The 23,420-nt window shown below is 38.9% G+C and overlaps 1 protein-coding gene and 1 long non-coding RNA gene across 3 annotated transcripts; both read left to right on the top strand.

Moving 5' to 3' along the window:
* Nucleotides 1-5,940: 5,940 nt before the first annotated feature.
* LOC142505839 (uncharacterized) lies at nt 5,941-8,719 on the top strand. Its single transcript, XR_012804505.1, has 2 exons — nt 5,941-6,079; nt 7,677-8,719. It is a non-coding gene; the product is annotated as an uncharacterized LOC142505839 (long non-coding RNA).
* Nucleotides 8,720-13,383: 4,664 nt separating this feature from the next.
* On the top strand, nt 13,384-16,701 carry LOC142505838 (uncharacterized). 2 transcript variants are annotated; one of them, XM_075618955.1, is made up of 13 exons: nt 13,384-13,477; nt 13,563-13,637; nt 13,767-13,883; nt 13,949-14,023; nt 14,153-14,227; nt 14,302-14,567; nt 14,652-14,849; nt 14,929-15,021; nt 15,094-15,195; nt 15,292-15,645; nt 16,070-16,306; nt 16,397-16,466; nt 16,564-16,701. In XM_075618955.1, exons 2-11 carry the CDS (start codon nt 13,583-13,585, stop codon nt 16,169-16,171), a joined length of 1,437 nt encoding a protein of 478 aa, XP_075475070.1. In that variant the 5' UTR covers nt 13,384-13,477; nt 13,563-13,582; the 3' UTR covers nt 16,172-16,306; nt 16,397-16,466; nt 16,564-16,701. The 2 variants fall into 2 exon arrangements, with proteins under 2 accessions (XP_075475070.1, XP_075475071.1); XM_075618956.1 differs by lacking the exon at nt 13,384-13,477 and having other exon boundaries at nt 13,549-13,637.
* The last annotated feature ends 6,719 nt before the right edge of the window (nt 16,702-23,420 follow it).

Below are 23,420 nucleotides of genomic sequence, written 5' to 3'. Positions count from 1 at the left end.
CCCTGCAACTGGTCAAACAGATCCTCAATCCTCGGCAGTGGGTATTTATTCTTCACTGTAACCCTGTTCAACTCCCGGTAGTCAATGCAAAGCCTCATCGTGCCATCCTTCTTTTTCACGAATAAGACTGGCGCGCCCCATGGAGAAAAGCTCGGGCGAATGAACTCCTTGTCGAGAAGTTCCTGAATCTGCTTCTTAAGCTCTGCCATCTCTGTCGGTGCTAGTCGGTACGGCGCTTTGGATATCGGAGCCGTACCTGGCATAAGCTCAATGGAAAACTCCACCTCTCTCTCTGGTGGCATACCAGAGACGTCTTCGGGCAAAACGTCTAAGAAATCTCTAACTATCGGAACATCTGAGGCTGACTGGCTGGGTTCCTCGGGGACAGATAAAAGGGTTGCTAGAAATGCCCGACACCCTCTATGCATGAGCTTCCTAGCCTGAACATAAGGAATAATGCGCGGTAAAGGAAAGTACCTGTCCGGCTCAAATAAGAACTGCTCCATTCCAGGCGGTCGGACAAGAACGGATCTCCGCTGGAAGTCTATCAACACTCTGTTCCTCAATAGCCAGTCCATCCCTAGGATGATGTCAAATTCCGGCATCGGTAGCACAATCAGATCCGCATAAACAAGATTACCGTGCAGCTCAAGGTCTATATCTCGGATAACATTGGTAGCTGCCATCTCCTCGCCTGACGGCAACACTACTGAAAAGGCTGTATCTAGCCCAATGGTCTGGATCTTGAGAAAGTTTGCAAAGACCTCCAAAATAAACGAGTGAGTGGCCCCTGAATCTATCAAGGCCTTGGTAGCGGAACCAGATATAAAAATTCTCCCTGAAAGAGCGGAGTTCTAAGTTGAATCCCACTACAAGATCTAAACTTATAGACATGCAAAGGTCAAGGTTCCTCTAGCTTAGTTCCTCTGAAATAAATCTGAGTAGAGCATGCAATCCTATAACAGTTCTAAGTTAAAAAATCTAAATCCCAATTCCCAAAACGCGGAAATTCAAATAATAACTTAAAGTTTAAAGGTACCTGTCAACAACATAGTCTCCGGGTTGGCTTCCGCGGCATGGAGAGCAAAAACTCTGCCTTGGGTAGGCAGATTCCTCTGAGGGCACTGCAGCAACATGTGGTCTGGACTGCCACACTTAAAACACTTTCCTGAGCCAGCCATACATGCTCCAGGATGGCGACGTGCGCACCTGGGACAGACTGGGTGCACCTGAGTCCTCGGGGCTGGGCGTCCCCGCTGCTGCTGCTGCTGCTGCTGCTGGCCTCTGTTCCTGGGCGGTCCATGAAAAGGCCTCTTATTCTGCTGCTGATGCTGAAGAGGAGGAGGGCGGTGCGGTGCCTGGACTGGGCGCTTGCCCTGGCGATCCCTCTCGATATCCCGCAGATCCTGCTCTGCGGCTAAGGCCTTGGAGACGGCAACCTCATAAGTAGCAGGGTCAGATACCCTAACATCCCGGCGCAAGATCGGCCGTAAACCCACCAGGAAGTGCATCAGCTTGGCTCTGGCATCATTCGCTATCAGGGGCACAAAGTGACAGTCCCTCTCGAACTTACGGATAAACTCCGTAACCGACATATCCCCCTGTCTCAGGCTCATGAACTCGGTGGTCAGCCTGGTGCGAACCTCCTCAGCAAAATACTTGGAGTAGAGAACCTCCGTAAAGCGGGTCCAAGAAAGTGTAGCCAATGTCAGGGCTACCGAAGCTCCTTCCCACCATAAGCGGGCGTCTCCAGTGAACAAGTAGGTGGCACATCGGACTCGGTCTGCATCTCCCAGCTCCATAAAATCGAAGATAACCTCGAGGGATTTGATCCATCCCTCGGCAACCATGGGGTCAGATGCCCCAGAGAATTCCTTCGGGCGCATCTTCATGAATCGCTCATACACTGCCTCGGGCCCTGTCAGCCTGGCTGCGGCTGCGGCTACGGCTGCGGCATTGCCCCCCGCAAACTGTGCGAAGAACTGTGCCATCCCAGCTAACATCTGGGCACTCATGTCCGGTGGGGGCGGTGGAGGAGGTGGTAGGTCTCCCTCCGGTCTATGCTCCTCTCTGTCCTCTCGGCGAGGCTCCACCTCTCTGTTGCGCTCTAAAATGCGTCTAGGGGGCATACTGTTCCAACATAACCCATACGTAACTAACATGCATAATTCCATACTTTATTTTAAATGAACTCTGAAATACTGAAAATCTGGAAGCATGCTGACAAAATAATTCATGCTATAACTGAAATGCTTAACAAAATGCTGAACTGAAAAACTTACAGACCAAAGGCGTGGCTTCGTGAGCTTCTCGCGGTCAGTAGTAGTGAAACCCTATACAGAACCACCGCTCTGATACCAACTGCAAAGGCCCTCGAACTACTTGCTTGAAAATTTGCGAAAAATTAAAAATTTTCTTTTTAAAAGAACTTAAATGGCCTCATTCATAAAAATCACTGGTGAATCAAGTTCCATATTTCAAAATATTGCAGCGGAAGAAAATTAAAGTTTTGCCAACAACAACGATTTAAAAATATCCAACGACTGATAAAATTGTTTGCGGAAAAAAAATAACAACTGCTGCTCTGAGGTCCTCGGGTGCCACTACTGCCGACCCAAGCTGGCTCACTGGTCCCCGCCCTCGGCCCTGGCCTCATCAGTACCTACAACAATCAAGTCTAGTGAGCCTAAAGACTCAGCATGCATAAATCGCAGGTAACGAGTAAAAATCTGAATTTAAAATATGCATGTGATAAAATATCCTGTCCTGAGGCATACTGAAAATAATCTGTACTGAGCAATTATAATACGTGCATAACTGAACTGGAAATTACTGTAAAAATATTTGCTCCTTGGAGCCTGTACTGAAATAACTGATAAAATTTTCTGTTGAGATTATGTTTTACGCCTGTGGCCACTGCACTAAGCTGAACTGATCGGTAACTGGCTACCGGGGAGGCTGAAACTGATCTGAGCTGGCCGGTCACTGACGACCGGGTGGTACCATACTGAACTGATCGGTCACTGGCGACCGTATAAAATAACACTCCCACATAGTGAATGAACCACAAGCCATATCGCATAAATCTCAAAAATAATCATTTTCTATTTAATGCACGTAAAATAATTAACTGGCATAATGAAAAATCCTGTAATTTTACCAACTGGATTGGATTGGATCGTTCCCAGGCTCGCTGCAACCTAACTGTGCTATGAAAAATATGCAATAGCTTAAACATGACCAACTACGCAATTTACAATCAAAAGATGCGACTATGACGCCTAATGACTTCGCATTTAATCATGACTCCGAGCCAACCTGAACCGACACCGAACCGACGTATAGTCATGATTAAAATACGTTGAAAAATCATAAAATAATGCTCCTAAAATGATAGGGTCGAAATCTAGGTGAAATGGAGGCCAAAACACGAAACGCTCTTTCGAGAGTCAATTTGGCACATTGCATCGTAAATTCTCGTACGACCTCAAAAATGATCCAAATGACGAACGGTCAAAAACATGACCTTCCCAACTCAATGAGGCACTGTCCAGTCCAAGGCCATGGGCTAAAAGCCAACCAAGAACTCGAACGAGCCTCTGAACCGACACAGAAACTTGCTGTAATTTCCAGCAGCTGCGCAACTACAAGACTTGCATTGGTTTCGAGAATATCGGCCATTAGGGGAGTGAACCTCCGACCAGAGACTCTTACCAACATCCCAAGGAATGATTTGAACCATGGCTAAGGGCCCTAGGCCAGCCACAATCCGCATCACACCAAATCTTAACCGAAGGGTCCAACCGAGAGCAACGTGCATGCGTGTGTAGTGTTTATGCTATGATCGATGTCTTGCGTCGTTCCAGTGGCCATTTGATTGACCATGGCACGATCTAGACATCTAGGAGCATGATATGAACCGTGGCTAAGGGCCATAGGCCAACCAAGATCCACACCAAGCCACAAAAGAAACGAACCATATGCTGAAAAATGGAAGGGCCGAATGGGGAAAGGGGCTGTTCTTGTTGATTATTTAAAAACCGATGAGCCATGGACCAAGCCAACAAAAGGGCGACTTAGTCACGTCTTAGACATGCTAGGGATGTGATCCAACCATGGCTAAAGGCCCTTGGGGAAGCCAAGATCAGATCCACAACCCTTGACACAAAACTGAAATTTCGAATCACATTTCTGCACTTATGGGGAACTTGCTGTCTTTCGGTTTTCCAGCAAGTATGGGGCTGGTTTGAATGGACCAACATGGTCCTAATTCATCCTACTACATGTATACAAGCCGCCTTGGGAGCCTGGAGTCGATCCAATACCTGAAACCATCAAAACTCAGAAAAACGTGAAGCTTATCAAGGGAAGTCGAAAATTCTGCATGTGTGTTCCAAAATATTTTGACATGGATCTCGATTTTTTTGCTTGCTAAAACATGATCATGTACTGAAAAATAAATGATAATATGACTTGATTGAGGTTTGAAAGAAATCTAGACATGCCTGGTTTCGTTTCGAAAGAAAACGAAAAGAAGAGACAAGACGGCGCGGAGGAGACGGAGTGGCTTGCTTCTCTACCTTTCTTGGCTCTCGATTTTTCTCCCTTTCTCCCTAGCTGTTATTCACGTTTTTTTCTACTGAAAAGGGGTCTTATTTTCGGTGGAGGTGGAGGGGGGAGTGATGGTTATGAAGGTGAGGAGAAGGGTGCACAAAAATAGGATCATATCAAGACCAAGTCTTCATGCATTTGAATTTTGAATTTTGAATTGCTATCAAATGATCTCTTGGGTGGTTCTAGACTATAGTGGCCGATTTTATCATGCCAAACAAGGGTTAGGATAGTGGTCTAGTATTAATTAATTAAGGTGGAAAAATAGCTAAAAGAATTAGCATGCTAATCAACCAAGAATGGGTCAAAGGTGAGTTGGCAAGTCCTAGTTTGTTCTTCTAGGGGTGTGGCCGAAAATGCATGATAAATGGTAGGGGGAAAATTGATTATCTAGTAATTTAATAACCCTTAAAAGCCTTACTAATCTTTTAATTAATTTAGTGAACTAACCCCTTAATTAAGTAACTTAAATGAGCTCATTTCTTAATCACCTCCAATAATTAAATTAAAATCCTCAACTAACTTAAATAATTCCTTAAACTTCTTTTTAACTTAAATGAACTTACTTGCTAGCTAAATTAACTTCTGGAAATATTTCTCAAATCTTAAATTCTATCTCAAAACTCCAACTCCAGTCCGGTCTCACTGAAATAAATGAAATGCTAAAAAATCAAACTACTGAACTGAAATAATGAATAATTAACTTCAAATAAATGCATTTAAAATAATTATGCAATGAAGTCAATTAAATTTAAAAATCTAGAATTATGCATGGCTTATACGTCTACTGATTTACGGGTTCTACATATGATGGATGATGTTGTTATTGTTCCTATCTCCTTTAATCCATTGATTATATACTTCCTATGTAATGGTTCATTGATTAAAGAAAAGAAAAGGAATTTTGATGTCAATTTCTAAGGAAAGAGTTAGTTCTAATTACATGCACACACTACAAAAATAAATTGCTATAGTGACACTTTTTTGTAGACACTTTTAATTAAATGCTGTTACAAATACTTAATGATGATAGTTGTAAAAATTAATAATGTGTAAAATAAAAAAATATATTAGATTGGTTATCATGACATTTTTAATTTAGGTCATTATTTTATACGTAGGGAAAAAATATTTTCCCCCCTCCAAAATTTATCAAACCCAAATTGGTTAGGAGATTTTTAAACATTCGAGACTTTTTTCTAATTTATGTTACTAATCAAATAAGCCAAATTAAGAAACGTATTTCCATCAAGAAATAAGAAACGTATTTCCATCAAGAAAATAAATTTATATGTGGATTGGGCTTAGTCTTCAATAACAGATGCGACACTCATCCTCCTTTTCTTTCCTTCAACCGGCGATAAATTTCTTTCCATCTACAATCCTTCCTTCTTAATTTCTTTTTTCCATTCAGAATTGTGAAAGATTGGAGTCACGGTTCAGATTTACACGACGCTTCTCATCTCCGGTAAGTTTCAAATTCGTGGTACTTGATTTCATTTATCTTGTACGAAATTTGGGTCACGGTTTATCGATTGAACGGTCGAAAACACGGTCATAGCCGAATCACTATTAGATTGGGTCACTGTTTGTTGTGAATTGGTTCACGATTTATTGTTCTGTGTTATTCTTTTTCCCTAAGTTTCTGGACATTTTGTTTATGATATCATGTTCCTTGTAACAACGATTTGTTTAAAAAGAAAAAATCTCTGTGGATTTGATGTTATTTGCAGAGTGTGAGAAATTATGAAACATTTTCTTATGTTCGGGTATTTTTTTTGTTATTAAATTATTGTTGTGTTTTGAGACACTAATTGTATATATCTTGTTCGATATTTTACTCCCCACATACACAAATTATATATTTGTTCGCTGAACTATTTTAAGTATATCTTTTTACCAGAATTGTGATGGATAAAAGTTTGATGTTTTTGCCGAGACAAACCAAGGAATACAGGAAAGGACTTGAGAGTTTCTCAGATTTTGCATTTTCTAATGCAAACATAAATGAAATGATTGTGTGTCCTTGTGCAAAATGTAAGATTGGCATATGTGTTTCAAGAGAGGATGCTTGTGAACATTTGATAGTTGATGGATTTATCAAAGGTTATACTCACTGGGTGGCTCATGGAGAGATAGCATGTAGTGCATCTTCAATATCTAGTTCTATTCCATCTCGTGATGATGTAGATGATATGGAGGGATTAGTTCACTATGCTTTTGGGGTCCCACAAAATGATGGTGATACAATCAATACAGAAGGATTTGAAAAGGATAATGAAGAGATTCCAATCGGAGAGGCCGAGAAATTCTATAAACTAATTGATGATTCACAAAAAGAGTTATATCCCGGATGCAAGAAATTCTCAAAACTTTAATTCATCATTTGCTTGCTTCACTTAAAATGTCTTGGAAAAATTACCAATAAAATCTTCAATATGCTTTTGGATTTGTTGAGAGAAGCATTTCCAAATGGCATGAAAGATTTACCAAAGTCATACTATGAAGCAGAGAAATTGATGAAGCAATTAGGACTTGGTTATGAAAAGATCGATGCTTGTCCTAATGATTGCATTTTATACTGGCGGTTGGACGAAGAAAGAGTTCGATGCAAAACATGCAACGAGCCTAGATGGGAAACGTCTGAAAATGATCCTATTGGAGACAAGAGGAAAGTTGCACGCAAGGTTTTATGGTATTTTCCAATAAAGCCTAGGTTACAACGTTTGTTCATGTCCTGCAAAACAGCAGTCCATATGAGATGGCATTCTGAATCTCGCACGAAAGACGGTTACATGCGACACCCAGCTGATTCCCCAGCTTGACAAACGTTTGACCATAACCACCCTGAATTCGCAAAGGATCCCCGAAACATAAGGCTAGGATTAGCTTCAGACGGATTTAATCCATTCAAAAATATGAGTGTGGCGCATAGTACGTGGCCAGTCATTTTAGTGCCTTATAATCTTCCACCATGGATGTGTATGAAACAACCATAATTTATATTATCATTGCTAATACCTGGTCCATTTGCTCCTGGAAATAACATCGACATCTACTTGCAGCCCCTTGTTGCAGATTTGAAGGATTTGTGGGAGGTAGGAGTGCAAACATATGATACATCAACCAAGCAGAATTTTCAAGTGAATGCCGCATTATTATGGACTATAAGTGATTTTCCTGGATATGCAACCCTATCTGGATGGAGCACCAAAGGTAAATTTGCATGCCCAGTGTGCCACAAATTTACACATTCACGATGGTTAAAAAATGGCAAAAAGTATTGTTATATGGGTCACCGCAAATTTTTGAACAGTGATCATGAGTTTCGCAAAGATGCTCAACATTTTGATGGCACAGAAGAGTATGGAAGACCATCACCCATACTTTCGGGAGACACAGTGATCAATGAGTTGAAAAATTTTAATTTGAAATTTGGAAAAACAGTTGACGATAATCCAGAACTACCATTCAATTGGAAAAAGTTGAGTATTTTCTTCGATTTACCATATTGGAAAGATAATGTGGTACGCCACAATCTTGATTTTATGCATATTGAGAAGAATGTGTGCGAATCAATTTGTGGGACATTGCTGAATATGGAAGGGAAAACAAAAGATAATATTAAATCACGTCTTGATTTGCAAGAAATTGGAATAAGATCAGCACTTCATCCTATTAAGAAAGGACCAAGTAGAGTTTATATGCCTCCAGCATGTTATTCAATGGGCAAAAATGAGAAGGGCACATTTTGCAAGGTTTTGAAAAAAGTTAAAGTTCCAGATGGGTATGCTTCTAACATTTCACGGTGTGTTCAAATGAAACCGGCAAAATTAATTGGTCTAAAAAGCCATGACAACCATATTTTGATGCAGCAGTTGTTGCCGGTGGCACCACGTAGAACTTTGTCTAAATCAATTCGGACTCCTTTGATTAGATTGAGTAGGTATTTCAGAGAGCTATGTTGTAAAGTAATTTCTCCTACTGATGTGGTTCGTCTAAGGAAAGATATTACGGTCATCCTCTGTCAATTGGAGAAGATTTTTCCTCCCTCATTTTTTGACATAATGATTCATTTGACTGTACATTTGGCTACTGAAGTACAACTTGCTGGACCAGTTTACTATCGTTGGATGTATCCAATTGAAAGATAAAAACAAATATTATTGATATTGTTTTATTTAAATTATTAATTTCACTATAAATACAAAATTTATGTTTTTGGTATAAGGTACTTGGGGACATTGAAGTCATATGGTCGAAATAGAAGTAGGCCAAAAGGATACATTGCTGAGGGGTATTTGGCTGAAGAATGTTTGACATTCTGTTCTTTTTATTTAGCTGATTATGTAGAGACAAAATTCAATCAATCAACAAGAAATGATGAGACAACTATCGGCTCAACATTCGCATTGGACGTGTTTACGGCCTCTGGTTATGCACTTGGAAAGGCCATTGCAACTAAGTTTGATGATGAGACATTAAAGAAGGCACATCAGTATGTGTTATTCAATTGTCATCACGTACAATCTTATATAGTGTAACACCTCTGACCGATTTCATAAAATAACAGCGGAAATTTAAAATTTTACTTGAAGGGAGGAAGGATTTAAAAATTCTCTTGACATAAACACATTTTCAACATATACAATCAAAAGTATATACATGATCAATAAAGTGTTGCAACAAAATACAAAATATCATTTTGATCATGTCCTAAAATGTTAACAAAAATAACTTCTTTCTTCACTCTTCTGCATGCATATGACTCCGGCTCCAATCAACGTCCCGGCTCGTCACTCTTATCTGCATCACATGAAATAACTGAAATGAGTATAAAACTCAGCAAGTGGAACTCTTACATAACAATGGATACATTTCATACTCTGTAAAACATGGCTTTGAAATCATTAAATACCATCTAACTCTGAAAATATGAATAACATAGTAGAACATGAATATAACGATGATATTTCTCTTTTCTCTGGTGGATTGATATTTAAATAGTATCTCTTTCTCTGTACCTATATCCCATCGATATAAATCGATATTCTGTTTGGATATAAGCCTATGGTCGTTGATCAACTAATTGCATGCAATCTCTGACTATGTATCTATCAATCCAATAAATCATTTGAACTCTCTTTTGGGCATTAAATCAAACACTTTGCATAATCTTTCCTTTGTATTTCATTTTACGCAATTGAGACATATAGAAGCCTCTAATATACAACAAAGTGTATTTATACATAACATGAATCAAATGGAAGGGAATAGCATGTTAAAACCATTGAAACACCATACATATATTATCATGTGAGCACAAGGAAATGAATTCCACTTACTACACTTGGAGCACTTGATTCTAAAATCTTGGTACAATTCCTACAACAATAAACCATGAATTGCACCATCAACATCTCAATAATCACAAACCCATAACATAAAACCTATAAAACTAACACAATCAAACATCCCATGATTTCTTAACATCATAATCAAAATAATAACCAAACCCACAAGCTTACCTTAGCTCCTTAAAGTCAAAAGAACCTTGTTCTCACTTCAAATACCCAACAAGATGCTTGAATCAAAGGTACCAAATGTAAGAAATAAGAACCCTAGCTTTCCCCTTGAGCTGCAAACCGAGAAGTAGGAGAAGAAATGAGGAAATAATGAGCCAACTCTTGTCTTATATCACTTAAACTCCAAAACACGCTTATACTGTTCATCGACCGCAGGTGCGCTAGCTTCTTCACCGCGGGTGCACTGCGTGTACTGGACAACATCCGAAAAACTGAAAACGACGACCGCAGGTGCACTGCATTTCCTAGCGCGGGTGCGGTTGACCTTCTGCCCAAACACCGCGGGTGCACTGCAAAATGGACCGCGGGTGCACTCTCCATACTGTCCCATCACCGCGGGTGCGGTAGCTTTTTCAGTGCGGGTGCACTGTCACCTGAAGCCAACAATAAACTTTGCATCTAAAATCGAATCGCAACGTCGCTTCTCCTCATAATGCGGCAACACTCTCAACATGAAAGTTGCACCTCTATGTCTTATCTAACCACTCCAATTGGCCTCATACCAATTGGCTCAACTTACGAATTATCATGAATTAAATCGCAACGACGCTACAACATAACCACACATCAACTAAAAACAACATTACTATAAACCATAAATCACAACTCTTAACATCTAAACTATACTTAAACTTAACCAAATAGTCAATAAACACAAGAAATCTTAAACCGTACCGTTCACCAAGCTTAAATATTACAATCTCCCCTCCTTAAAGGAATTTCGTCCTCGAAATTGACGTCACCGCGCAAACAACTCAGGAAACTTCTCTTTCATCTCATCCTCTGGTTTCCATTGATTCCTCCAAAGGACTTTAACAATGCCGATCTCTTTGTTTCTCAATACTTTAACTTTGCGATCCAGAATCTGGACTGGAATCTCTTGGTACGTCAAATTCGGCGTCAAATCCAATGGCTCGTGACGAAGAACATGGGAAGGATTCGCAATATACTTCCTGAGCATGGAGACATGAAAAATATTATGAACTCTATCAAGATCTGGTGGTAAGGCTAATCTGTAAACTCGATCACCAACTCTATCCAAAATCTCAAATGGGCCAATAAATCTTGGACTCAACTTTCCCTTCTTGCCAAACCGCATCACACCTTTAAGAGGTGCTATCTTCAAAAACATATGGTTGCCAACTTCAAACTGCAATGGCCTTCGTCTCACATCAGCATAACTCTTCTGTCTTGACTGCGCTGTCTTCATCCTTTCTTGGATAACAGCAACAACATCAGATGTCTGTTGGACCAACTCTGGACCCAACATCTTTCTCTCACCAATCTCGTCCCAATATAAGGGAGATCTACATTTTCTGCCATAAAGTGCTTCATATGGTGCCATGCAAATCGTCGCTTGGTAGCTGTTATTGTACGTGAACTCAACAAGAGGCAATTTGGAATCCCAACTACCAGGATAGTCGATAGTACAAGCTCTGAGCATATCCTCTAAAATCTGAATAACTCTGTCTGATTGACCGTTGCTCTAAGGGTGATATGTTGTACTGAAGGCTAACCGTGTACCCAAGGCTCTATGCAAACTCTTCCAAAACTCTGAAGTAAATCTAGGGTCACGATCGACACAGGAACACCATGAAGTCTAACAATCTCTGCTATGTACTCTTCGGCATACTGGTTCATGGAATACGTCGTCTTGACCGGAAGAAAATGCACAGACTTGGTCAATCGATCAACGATAACTCGAATAGAGTTATAGCCTTTCTGCGTTCTAGGAAGACCAATCATGAAGTCCATTGTAATGTGCTCCCATTTCCATTGAGGAATCGGCAATTATAGCAATGTCCCAGTAGGTTTCTGATGTTCAATTTTCACCTGCTGACAAGTGAGACACTGAGAAATAAACATGGCAATATCCTTCTTTATACCTGGCCACCAATAGAGTCTACAAAGATCCCGATACATCTTGGTACTACCTTGATGTATCAAGTATGGCTCGGTATGTGCCTCTGTCAAGACGTCTTGCTGAATATCATCACCAGTAGGAATGCATATACGGCCTCTGAATGTCACCAAACCATCTTTATTCATTTCAAACTCTGAATTACCTCTCTCCTCTGCTCTGGCTCTCAACTCTGTCAACTGTAAATCATTGACCTACTCTCTACGGATCCTATCCGTCAATGTAGCCCGAATGACCAAAGCTGAAAAGCGAGCAATGGTTCCCGGTACTACCAAAGCTATCTCTTCTCGTTTCAAGTCTAACAACAACGGTTTCTGGATCATAGAACTCAAAGAAAAACTCGACTTACGGCTCAATGCATCCGCTACAACATTCACTTTCCCAGGGTGATAACTAATCGTCACATCATAATCTTTGACAAGCTCTAACCATCGTCTCTGTCGCATATTGAGTTCTTTCTGAGAAAACAAATACTTCAAACTCTTGTGGTCCGTGAAAATTTCACACTTTTCGCCATAAAGATAGTTTCTCCAGATTTTCAGGGCGAATACTACAGCTGCCAGTTCCAGATCATGCGTAGGATAATTTTTCTCGTAATCTCTCAATTGACGAGAAGCATAAGCTATAACATTTCCACGTTGCATCAACACTGCACCGAGACCCTTCTTCGACGCATCGGTATAAACAACAAAGTCCTCTGTACCACTAGGTAATGCAAGTACCGGAGCTGTCGTCAACCTATCTTTCAACTCTTGAAATCCACTTTGGCATTCATTGGACCACTCAAACTTCACAGTCTTCCTTGTCAGATTGGTTAACGGCAGGGCAATCTTGGAAAAATCTGAAATAAAACGACGATAATAACCCGCCAAACCAAGAAAACTGCGTACCTCTGATACAGTGGTAGGGATAGGCCACTTCTGTATCACCTCGATTTTCACTGGATCAACGGCTAAACCATCCTTCGAGACAGCATGGCCTAAGAAAGAAATCTGCTCCAACCAGAACTTACATTTCTTCAACTTATCATACAACCTCTTCTCTCTCAACAATTGAAGAACAACTCTGAGGTGCTCAGCATGAAGCTCTCTGGTCTTGGAATAGATCAATATATCATCGATGAAAACAATGACAAAGCTATCCAAATATGGCTTGAACACTCGGTTCATAAGATCCATAAAGACTGAAGGAGCATTAGTCAGACCGAACGACATCACAAGAAATTCATAATGACCGTACCTGGTCCGAAACGCCGTCTTAGGGATATCAGACTCCCTAACTTTCAACTGATAATAGCCAGATCGCAGATCAATCTTCGAAAACACTGTAGCCCCCTACAAGAGAACTTGGAAATAACATGGTAGCTAGCGAAAATTGTTAGAACTTTGTTGCTTATAATTAAAACTTAACTTGCTTATATTTTGGTGGAGTCAATACTTGTGCAGAATGTGAAAACATACAAGGTATGCAAAATAACCAAATGGATAAAGTTTCAAAGCAGCAACACAATGTTGTACAAGGTATGATATATAAAAATATATGAAACTTAAGAATTTTTTATTTCAAAAGATTAAATTTTGATATAATGATATAATTCGGTATAATGCTTATTAATGCTTTATTTATCTTATATAACTTTCTTTTGATAGGAATGGCTCTTAAAAATAAAAATGTTGGAAAAACTCATTTTCAACTTCAAGATGAGACAAATACTCAACCACTGATTTTGATTGACAATCACACAACTCGAAATTCAAAAGAAAGAGGTAGCATCTAATTTATAATAATAAACTCAATTTGCATATATTTTGTTGAAATAATGCTTGTGCAGATTGTCAAAGCATACAAGGTGCATCAAGAAACCAAATAGATGAGGCTTCAAATCAAAATGACATTGAATTACAAGGTAACATCCTAAAATTTAAGATATAGAAAAAAATGAAATTATAGTTTTTTAGTTCCGATGATTACATTTAGATATAACTTGTCATAATACTTACTTCATCCTTTATTTATCCATATAAAAAACATACAGGCTTGACTTCTAGGATCACATTCAACAATAACCCACATGTTGAAAATGATTTTATGGACGAAGAATCTGATCAAGGTAACCTATACGAAAAATGTAATAACTCATTTCACTTTATTTATTCAATAATTATTTCTCCTTTTTGCATCTAGATGTAGATAGCAAAAGTGAATCTCTTGACGCTGAGAAGAAAACTAGAGGCCCTACATTTATGAAAGAAATTTGGGGTAGACCTAGCACGCTGCCACGTATTAAGATTCGATGTGATGATATGGGACGTCCTATTGGATCAAGAAGAAATAAATTTACTGATTTTTTGGGTACTTTGGCAAGAAATGGTAAATTTTGTCCGATTGACGTGGAAGATTGGAATAAAATGCCCCTGGATAGTAAGAAAAAAATGCTAGATGTTGTAAAGGTAATTGAAATGTTATTGAATAATTTATTATTAAATAATTTTTTACTATGATAGTAAATTGTCTAACTGCCTTTGTATGAAAAGTACGACCTTCCTCCTGGAACAGAAAGTTGGACGCTACGTTCAATAGCAACAAAATGGAGAAACTGGAAGTCAAAACTAAAAAAGAAGTATTATGATCCTGAGTTGCCAATGCAAGTTCTTCTTGAAAAAAGAGATAAAATAGCTTTTGTAGAACAATATGTGAAACTAGTTGCTCAGTGGAACTCAGAAAAATCAAAGGTATACAATATGAAACATGTTTATAAAAATGTTCATGTAGACATTTGTCTTGTGTACCAAGTTGAATTTAATGTATCAGGAGAGAAGTGAAAAAAATAAGATTGCTCGGAACCAAAAGATAATGAATCAGACAACTGGAAGAAGATCTTTTGCTCAAGTGCAACAAAAATTGGTAATTTATCTTATTAATCTTATAATTCTACATGCATTAGAATCTACAAACTTTTAACCAATTACATATTAGAAAAAAGAAAAAGGGCGACCTCCATCAAGAGTTGAATTATTTCATGCCTGTTTCACTCATGCTAATGGAAGTCCCTCAGGCAACATTGTGGCAGAAAAATTGGTAAGTTGTTTTATAAACTTCAGCTAGATTACTTTCAAAGATATTTTTTTTCATAATAATTATGAATAAATTATGGATTTTGATTTTTTGGTGAAGACTGCAATGAAAGAACTAGAAAATCAACTTCCTGAAGATGAGGATGATCAAATTGGTCAAAATGACGTATTTGCTCAAATCATTGGACCAGATAGACCAGGCCGAGTGCGTATGCTTGGTGATGCTGTTAACCCATCTGATTTATGGGGAGAAGTTCCAAGCCGTAGTACATGCAATCGAATAGTGATGGAGCAAAATAAAAAGTTAGAAAAAATGGATGAGCAAATTAAAAAACAATGCCAACACATTGCAATGTTAGAATCAAAGATTTGCAATCAACCAAACCAAAACCTTGGTTCAAATTACAACAATATACAACACACATCATCCTCTAGTAGTCCATTATCTCCAAAGGTAAAGTCTTTTTTCTAGTTTTAATACTTTATTATTATATTGAGTTAGTACTTTATTGATTCAGCATTGGATTTTTGGTTTAAGAATATATGTCAGATGCGTAAATGGGTTTTCTTTTGTTTATATTGATATTATTTATTATTTGATTTGGCATAATGAGTTGGAGTTTGCTTTTTTGTAAGCTATGTTTTGTGTGAGCTTATAATTATCTCGAGTTAGCCATTTATTGATTTAGATAGTATATTTTGGTTGAGAATATATATTACATGTATATTTGCTGTCATGAATTAACTAACTTGAATGATGTTTCTTTATGCTTTTTTGTTTTCTGGCTAGCTGGACATACTCATTAGCATAATGGTTGTTGATGATTATACTTTATAATTGTTTTTATCAAAACCTTCTCTTTTGCACTTTCACGTAGATTGGATGTTCTGTCTCAATAAAAAGTCTATTTGATTCGACGAAAATTGTGGCAAAAGGAGTGGTTCGTAGCATGGATCCAAATACCGAAGTAGGAAGATAGACGTTGGGACCAAATTGGTATGAAATACAAGTTCTAGTTGTCCTAGAACGGGAAGAGAGTTTGATTAGGCCATATGATCTTTTACAAAAGGTTGGGGATACACTTGGAGGAATGATAGCATGGCCTTGTCATTTGGTATGATATTCAACTTTTCAATTAACTAGTATTTATTGTTATGTTCGTCATGTTATTATCTTTTTAAACCAATATCAATTATATTTGCAGTTTATAGTTAATGAGGAAGATTTCTACTAGGTGCATTTGGATAAAAAATAATTTTCCAGTTTATCATTTGGTATGATATTCACTAGTTTGAATTAAATTTTAATCTCTTTATTTTGTGCTTCTTTAATTTTATTTCATTCATACAAATATATGAATTTTTATTGTAGGTGACAACAATATTGGATTTTGATTAAGATGAGATGGTTGAATAATGAAGATGCGTCACAAGTTTGCTTATGTTTTCCTTTACAAGACTTAATTGTTTGTTAGTTCTTAAACTAAATACATTTGGTACATTTGTTGGGATATAAATGTTTTTCGAGATAACAAATTTGTCAGTCTTATACATTAATGATTACAAACTTAATGACAATTATTTATTAGCAATTTAATTTCTATTTTAAAATTTTGTATTTGTATTTATGTTAATTTGTTATATCCTTCAATATTATATCATGAAAATATTGAAAATCGATGACATTTCATAAAATATGAAATTTTTCATGTCACAATAGAACATTAAATCATGTACTTAAAAAATGTCAGTTTAAAACTCATATGGAGACATTTCAAAAAGTCATTATAAACAACTATTAATGACAATTTTCAATATCCTTATATACTAGTATAGAAGACATTTGTAAGTGTCATTACAGATTACATAATGAGACTTTTTAAATTAACCTTATAACATATCATTAGTGACATTTTTTATTGTCACTATAAATAATACACACGACACTTTTATTGTCATTATAAATTATGTTAATTGACATATAAATTTGTCATTATTGCTATAATAACAAGGCATGTATAAATGTCTTTAAAACATGAGTTTTCCTGACATTTAAAATCGTCATTATATGAATAATTAGTAACACGTATGAAGTTATCATTAACATCTTATAATGACATTAAAAAATGTCAGGAAGTTTAAGGCGACATTGGAATAGACGACATTTGTTGGAGGTGTAACTAAAACTTAAATGTCACTAAATATTGAATATGATGACATTTATGAATGTCATCATAAGAATTTATTCTTGTAGTGACACGACATGTTTGATAAAATGATTCAATGGTTCTTTTATGGTTTGATAGTTATATGGTAGTGGTGGTGCTTCTAGCACTTCTAAACCCACATAACGGAAGTTGAACAACATTTAACATGTAAAGTGACTGATTTAGACTGAAATGTACATGTATACCATTGACGGATGACTTATCAATGCCATACAAGGAAAATGAAAGAAATGGTTGATAGAATGCCATCTTATAATTGTTATCTATATATTCCATTGAACGATGTCATTTCCTATGGTTCAATTGTAATGATTCCTTTCTTTACACTAATGTATATGTAATTGTTATTGAAAGTTCAACTTACTGAGTTTGTAAACTAATTCCAGTTATGTCATGTAATGCAGATATAAAGGAATAGCGATAGAAGTGTCGAGGCATGGAAGGTGCATGTGCCAAAGCTTGGAGAATGATGTTTTGATAAAATGTGGCAATTATAAAATGGTTTTGAGTATTGTACCTTGGTTCAAGTTTTGAACAAGAAAATTATGTCTTAACTTTTGTCAAACACTCGGTAATTATGGAGATGGGATCTATGTGTTTAGTTGAGGTTTTGGGAATATATGTGTATTTTGGAAAGACGATTGTGGTAATATTTATTTTGTTTGCTTGGGAATATTCGGTAAGTCTATATTTATCGGCAAACTTTGCCAAAATTTTATTAATTATTATTTTCTCCAAATCATTTATAAGGCTTCCACATTATAGCATTTACAATTTAATGTCTTGGGGTAATGGTGTTACATAGCTCCTCCGGAAATATATCATCAAACTCCTGCAAAAGTGAAACAACAATGCTCGGAAAGGAACGGCTATATCACTTGTGTTGTGAGGCCCGAGGCCAAAGAGAGGGGGGTGATCGCCGGTGCCATGAGGTTGCACGGACAATGAGCGGCTCCTGGCAGGCTTCTACGTGGAGGGAACATGAATGAACCGATCCCACACCAGAATGAGGGGGATTCCGAGACTGTTCAATGTAATGGACTGTACAGTTGAAGAGGGCTTAAAAGATTTGATATGTACTACTCATATCATGAAGCTGGATTTTCTTTTCGGTAGCTCATCACATAAGAACTCCAAAGTTAAGCGTGCTTGACTTGGCGCAATTTTGGGATGGGTGACCTCCTGGGAAGTTTCCTAGGATGTGTGTGAGTGAGGACATAAGCACGCTCAAAAACTCGTCTTAGTACAGTAAGGACAGTCGTTGAATCTGGGGCGTTACAGTTGGTATCAGAGCCTATGATCTTGTAAAGGGTTGTACTACTACTGCTCTCAAGAAGATCATGAAGTCACGTCTTCGGTCTGTAAGTTTTACGATTACGCATTTCGTTTAACGCATGAAATATTTTTTTTTATCATGATTGTATGAAATATTGTATGTCAAGATTACAATTATGCATTATTTATTTAAATAGTGGGATTATGCATGTTAGTTACGTATGTGTTATAATTATGGAACAGCATGCCTCCTAGACGCATTGTTGATCGTACTGGAAGTGGTGAGCATCGTCATGAGAACGAGGAGAGAGATTTACCACCACCCCCTCCACCAGACATGAACGCCCAGATGTTAGCTGGGATGACTCAGTTCTTCGCTCAGTTTGCGGGGAACAATGCTGTGGTAGCCAGACAGACGGGGCCTGAAGCTGTCTGTGAGCGGTTCATGAAGATGAGGTCGAAGGAGTTCTTAGGGACGTCAGATCCTTTGGTTGCAGAGGGATGGATTAAATACCTTGAGGTTATTTTCGAGTTCATGGGGCTCGAAGATGGAGATAGTGTTCGTTGTGCGACTTATCTGTTTGGAGGAGACGCTCGCCTGTGGTGGGAAGGAGCATCTGTAGCTTTGGATTTGGCTACTTTGAGCTGGACGCGCTTCACAGAGGTATTCTACTCTAAATATTTTACTGACGAGGTGCGTTACAGGTTGACTAGGGAGTTTATGACCCTGAGGCAGGGAGACATGACTGTTACGGAGTTTATCCGTAAGTTTGAGAGGGGTTGTCTTTTTGTACCTCTGATTGCAAATGACATTGATGCCAAATTGAGGCATTTTATGGATGGTCTGCGGTCGATCTTGCGCCTTGATGTTAGGGTGGCTGGCCCTACTACATATGATGATGTTGTTTCCAGAGCTCTAGCGGTAGAGCAAGACCAGAATGATATTGAGCGCGATCGCCAGGGTAAACGACCATTTCAGGCACCACACCGTCCTCCTCAGGAGCAGCATCCGAGTAAGAAGCCTTTCCACGGCTCATCCAGGAGCAGAGCACAGCATCAGCAGGGACGTGTAGTCCCGAAGACATCAGAGCATCCAGTCTGTGCCAAGTTCTCATGCCGTCATGCTGGGACTTGTATGTATGGCTCAGGGAAGTGTTACAAATGTGGCAGTACTGACCACATACTGAAGTATTGCCCTCAGAAGAATCTGCCTACCCAAGGTAGAGTTTTTGCTCTCCATGCAACGGAGACTAACCCGGAGATGATACTCATGACAGGTATCCTAAAGCTTTACGTTCGTATTTAAAATGTAATGTTTTAAGAGTTTGAGTTAAGATTTTGAACTTAGAATTTGTGATAGGACTGCATGTTCTAATTAGTGATATTTTCGAGAATTTAGGTTAAAAGAACTTTGATCTTCACATATCTATAAGTTTAGTTCCGGTAAAATAATTGGGCTTTAGCATGATATTTCAATCTTTCAGGGAGAATTTTTATAGCTGGTTCAGCTACGAAAGCCTTGATAGATTCAGGGGCTACTCATTCAGTCATTTCAGAAACCTTTGCAAATTCTCTCAAGATCAAGACAATTGGGCTAGACATAGCGTATTAAGTAGCATTGCCTTCTGGAGAGGAGCTGACAGCTACTAATGTGATCCGAGATATAGACTTTGAACTTCATGATAATCTTGTATATGCGGATCTTATCGTTCTGCCGATGCCAAAATTTGATATCATTTTGGGGATGTACTGGCTATTGAGGAACAGAGTTTTGATTGATTTCCAGAGGAGATCTGTTCTAGTCCGACCGCTTGGGATGGAGCAATTCTTATTCGAGCCAGACAGGTATTTTAATTTACCGCGTATAATACCTTATGTCCAGGCTAGGAAACTCATGCATCGAGGGTGCCGAGCATTCCTAGCTACTCTTGTATCTGTTCCTGAGATACCCAAACAGTCAGCATCCGATGTTCCAATTGTCCGGGACTTTCTAGACGTTTTTCCTGATGACGTCACTGGTTTGCCACCGGTGCGAGAGGTGGAATTTTCTATTGAGCTTATGCCCGGTACTGCACCGATCTCCAAAGCACCGTACCGATTGGCACCGAGGGAGATGGCAGAACTCAAGAAACAGATTCAGGAACTTCTTTACAAGGAATTTATTCGCCCGAGTTTTTCACCATGGGGCGCGCCAGTCTTATTTGTGAAGAAGAAGGATGGTTCGATGAGGATCTAGATTGATTACCGGGAGTTAAAAGAGTTACAGTGAAGAACAAATACCCACTTCCGAGGATTGAAGATTTGTTTGATCAGTTGCAGGGAGCTTCAGTCTTCTCCAAGATAGATCTACGTTCCGGGTATCATCAGTTACGGGTAAAAGACGCCGATATTCTCAAGACTACTTTTAGGACTCGTTATGGCCACTTTGAGTTTCTTGTGATGCCGTTCGGTTTGACGAATGCGCCAGCGATCTTCATGGATCTCATGAATCGCGTATTTCAGCCGTATCTTGATCAGTTCGTGATAGTATTCATAGACGATATTCTCGTCTACTCAAAGAAACAAGAGGATCACAGCAGACATCTAACCACGGTACTGCAAACCTTGCAAAAGCACAAGTTATTCGCGAAGTTCAGTAAGTACGAGTTCTGGTTAGAGAAGGTGGCGTTCTTAGGCCACGTCGTGTCTAGCATCGGTATTGAGGTAGACCCGGCGAAAGTTGCAGCAGTCAGAGATTGGGTTGTGCCGCAAAATGCATCAGAGACCCGTAGTTTCCTTGGGCTAGCAGGATACTATCGGAAGTATATTCAGGGATTCTCCTCCATCGCAGTTCCACTCACATCATTGACGAAGAAGAATGTTAAGTATGTGTGGAGCGAAGAATGTCAGAAGAGCTTCGATACACTGAAGCAAGCTCTTATTTCAGCGCCAGTATTGGCCATGTCTTCAGGGCCTGGAGATTTTTGTGACACCTCTGACCCATTTTATAAAATAACAGCGGAATTTAAAATTTTTCTTTAAAGGGAGGAAGGATTCAAAATACATTTCCAATATATATACCATCAAAAGAATATACATGATCCAAAAAGTGTTGCGTCAAAATACAAAATATCATTTTGATCATGTATAACAAAATAATCTTCCACTTCCTTCCATCTCTATATGCATATGACCCCGGTTTCAATCAACGTCCTGGTTCGTCGCTCTTATCTGCATCACATGAATAACTGAAATGAGGGTAAAACTCAGCAAGTGGAACTCTTACATCTTTTGGCTTACCTTCCACAATGATTTGAACAAAACACAAAATAAGAAAGTTACACCTCTATGTCTTATCTAATCACTCCAATTGGCCTCATACAAATTGGCTCAACATACGAATAATAATGAATTTAATCGTAACGCCGCTACAATAGCACTACACATCATCTATAACCAACCATACTATAAATCCTAAATCAAAACTTTGAACATCCAAACTATACTTAAACTTGACCAAGTAGTCAATAAACATTCGAAAACTTAAACCGTACCATACACCAAGTCTGGCTATTAAAATCTCCCCTCCTTAAAGGAATTTCGTCCCCGAAATTAACGTCACTGCGCAAACAACTCGGGATACTTCTCTTTCATCTCATCCTCTGGTTCCCACGTGGCTTCTTCGATCAAATGATTCCTCCATAGGACTTTAACAATGCCGATCTCTTTATTTCTCAACACTTTAACTTTGCGATCCAGAATCTGGACCGGAATCTCTTGGTATGTCAAATTCGGCGTTAAATCCAATGGCTCGTGACGAAGAACATGGGAAGGATTCGCAATATACTTCCTGAGCATCGAAACATGAAAAACATTATGAATTCTTTCAAGATCTGGCGGTAGGGCTAACCTGTAAGCTCGATCACCAACTCTATCCAAGATTTCAAATGGGCCAATAAATCTCGGACTCAACTTTCCCTTCTTGCCAAACCGCATCACACCCTTGAGAGGTGCTATCTTCAAGAACACATGGTCGCCAACCTCAAACTGCAACGGTCTACGACGCACATCAGCATAACTCTTCTGTCTCGACTGCGCTGTCTTCATCCTCTCTCGAATAACAGCAACAACATCAGCTGTCTGTTGGACCAACTCTGGACCCAACATCTTCCTCTCACCAATCTCATCCCAATACAAGGGAGATCTACACTTCCTGCCATAAAGTGCTTCATACGGTGCCATGCCAATCGTCGCTTGGTAGCTATTATTGTACGTGAACTAAACCAAAGGAAATTTGGAATCCCAGCTACCTGAATAATCAATAGTACAAGCTCTGAGCATATCCTCTAGAATCTGAATAACTCTCTCTGATTGACCGTCACTCTGGGGGTGATATGCTGTACTAAATGCTAACTGTGATCCCATAGCTCTGTGCAAACTCTTCCAAAACTCTGAAGTAAATCTAGGGTCACGATAAGACATAATCGACACAGGAACACCATGAAGTCTAACAATCTTTGCTATGTACTCTTCGGCATACTGGTTCATAGAATACGTCGTCTTGACTGAAAGAAAATGCGCTGACTTGGTCAACCAATCAACAATAACCCAAATAGAGTTAAAACCTTTTTGCGTTCTGGGAAGACCAGTCACGAAGTCCATTGTAATGTGCTCCCATTTCCATTGAGGAATTGGCAATGATAGCAATGTCCCAGCAGGTCTCTGGTGCTCGATCTTCACCTGCTGA

The sequence above is a fragment of the Primulina tabacum genome, chromosome 10 (genome assembly GCF_025594145.1).
Source record: "Primulina tabacum isolate GXHZ01 chromosome 10, ASM2559414v2, whole genome shotgun sequence".
Taxonomy (NCBI): Eukaryota; Viridiplantae; Streptophyta; class Magnoliopsida; order Lamiales; family Gesneriaceae; genus Primulina; species Primulina tabacum.
Note: the sequence above shows the minus strand (reverse complement) of the source record. Positions and strands in the feature narration are given on the sequence as shown.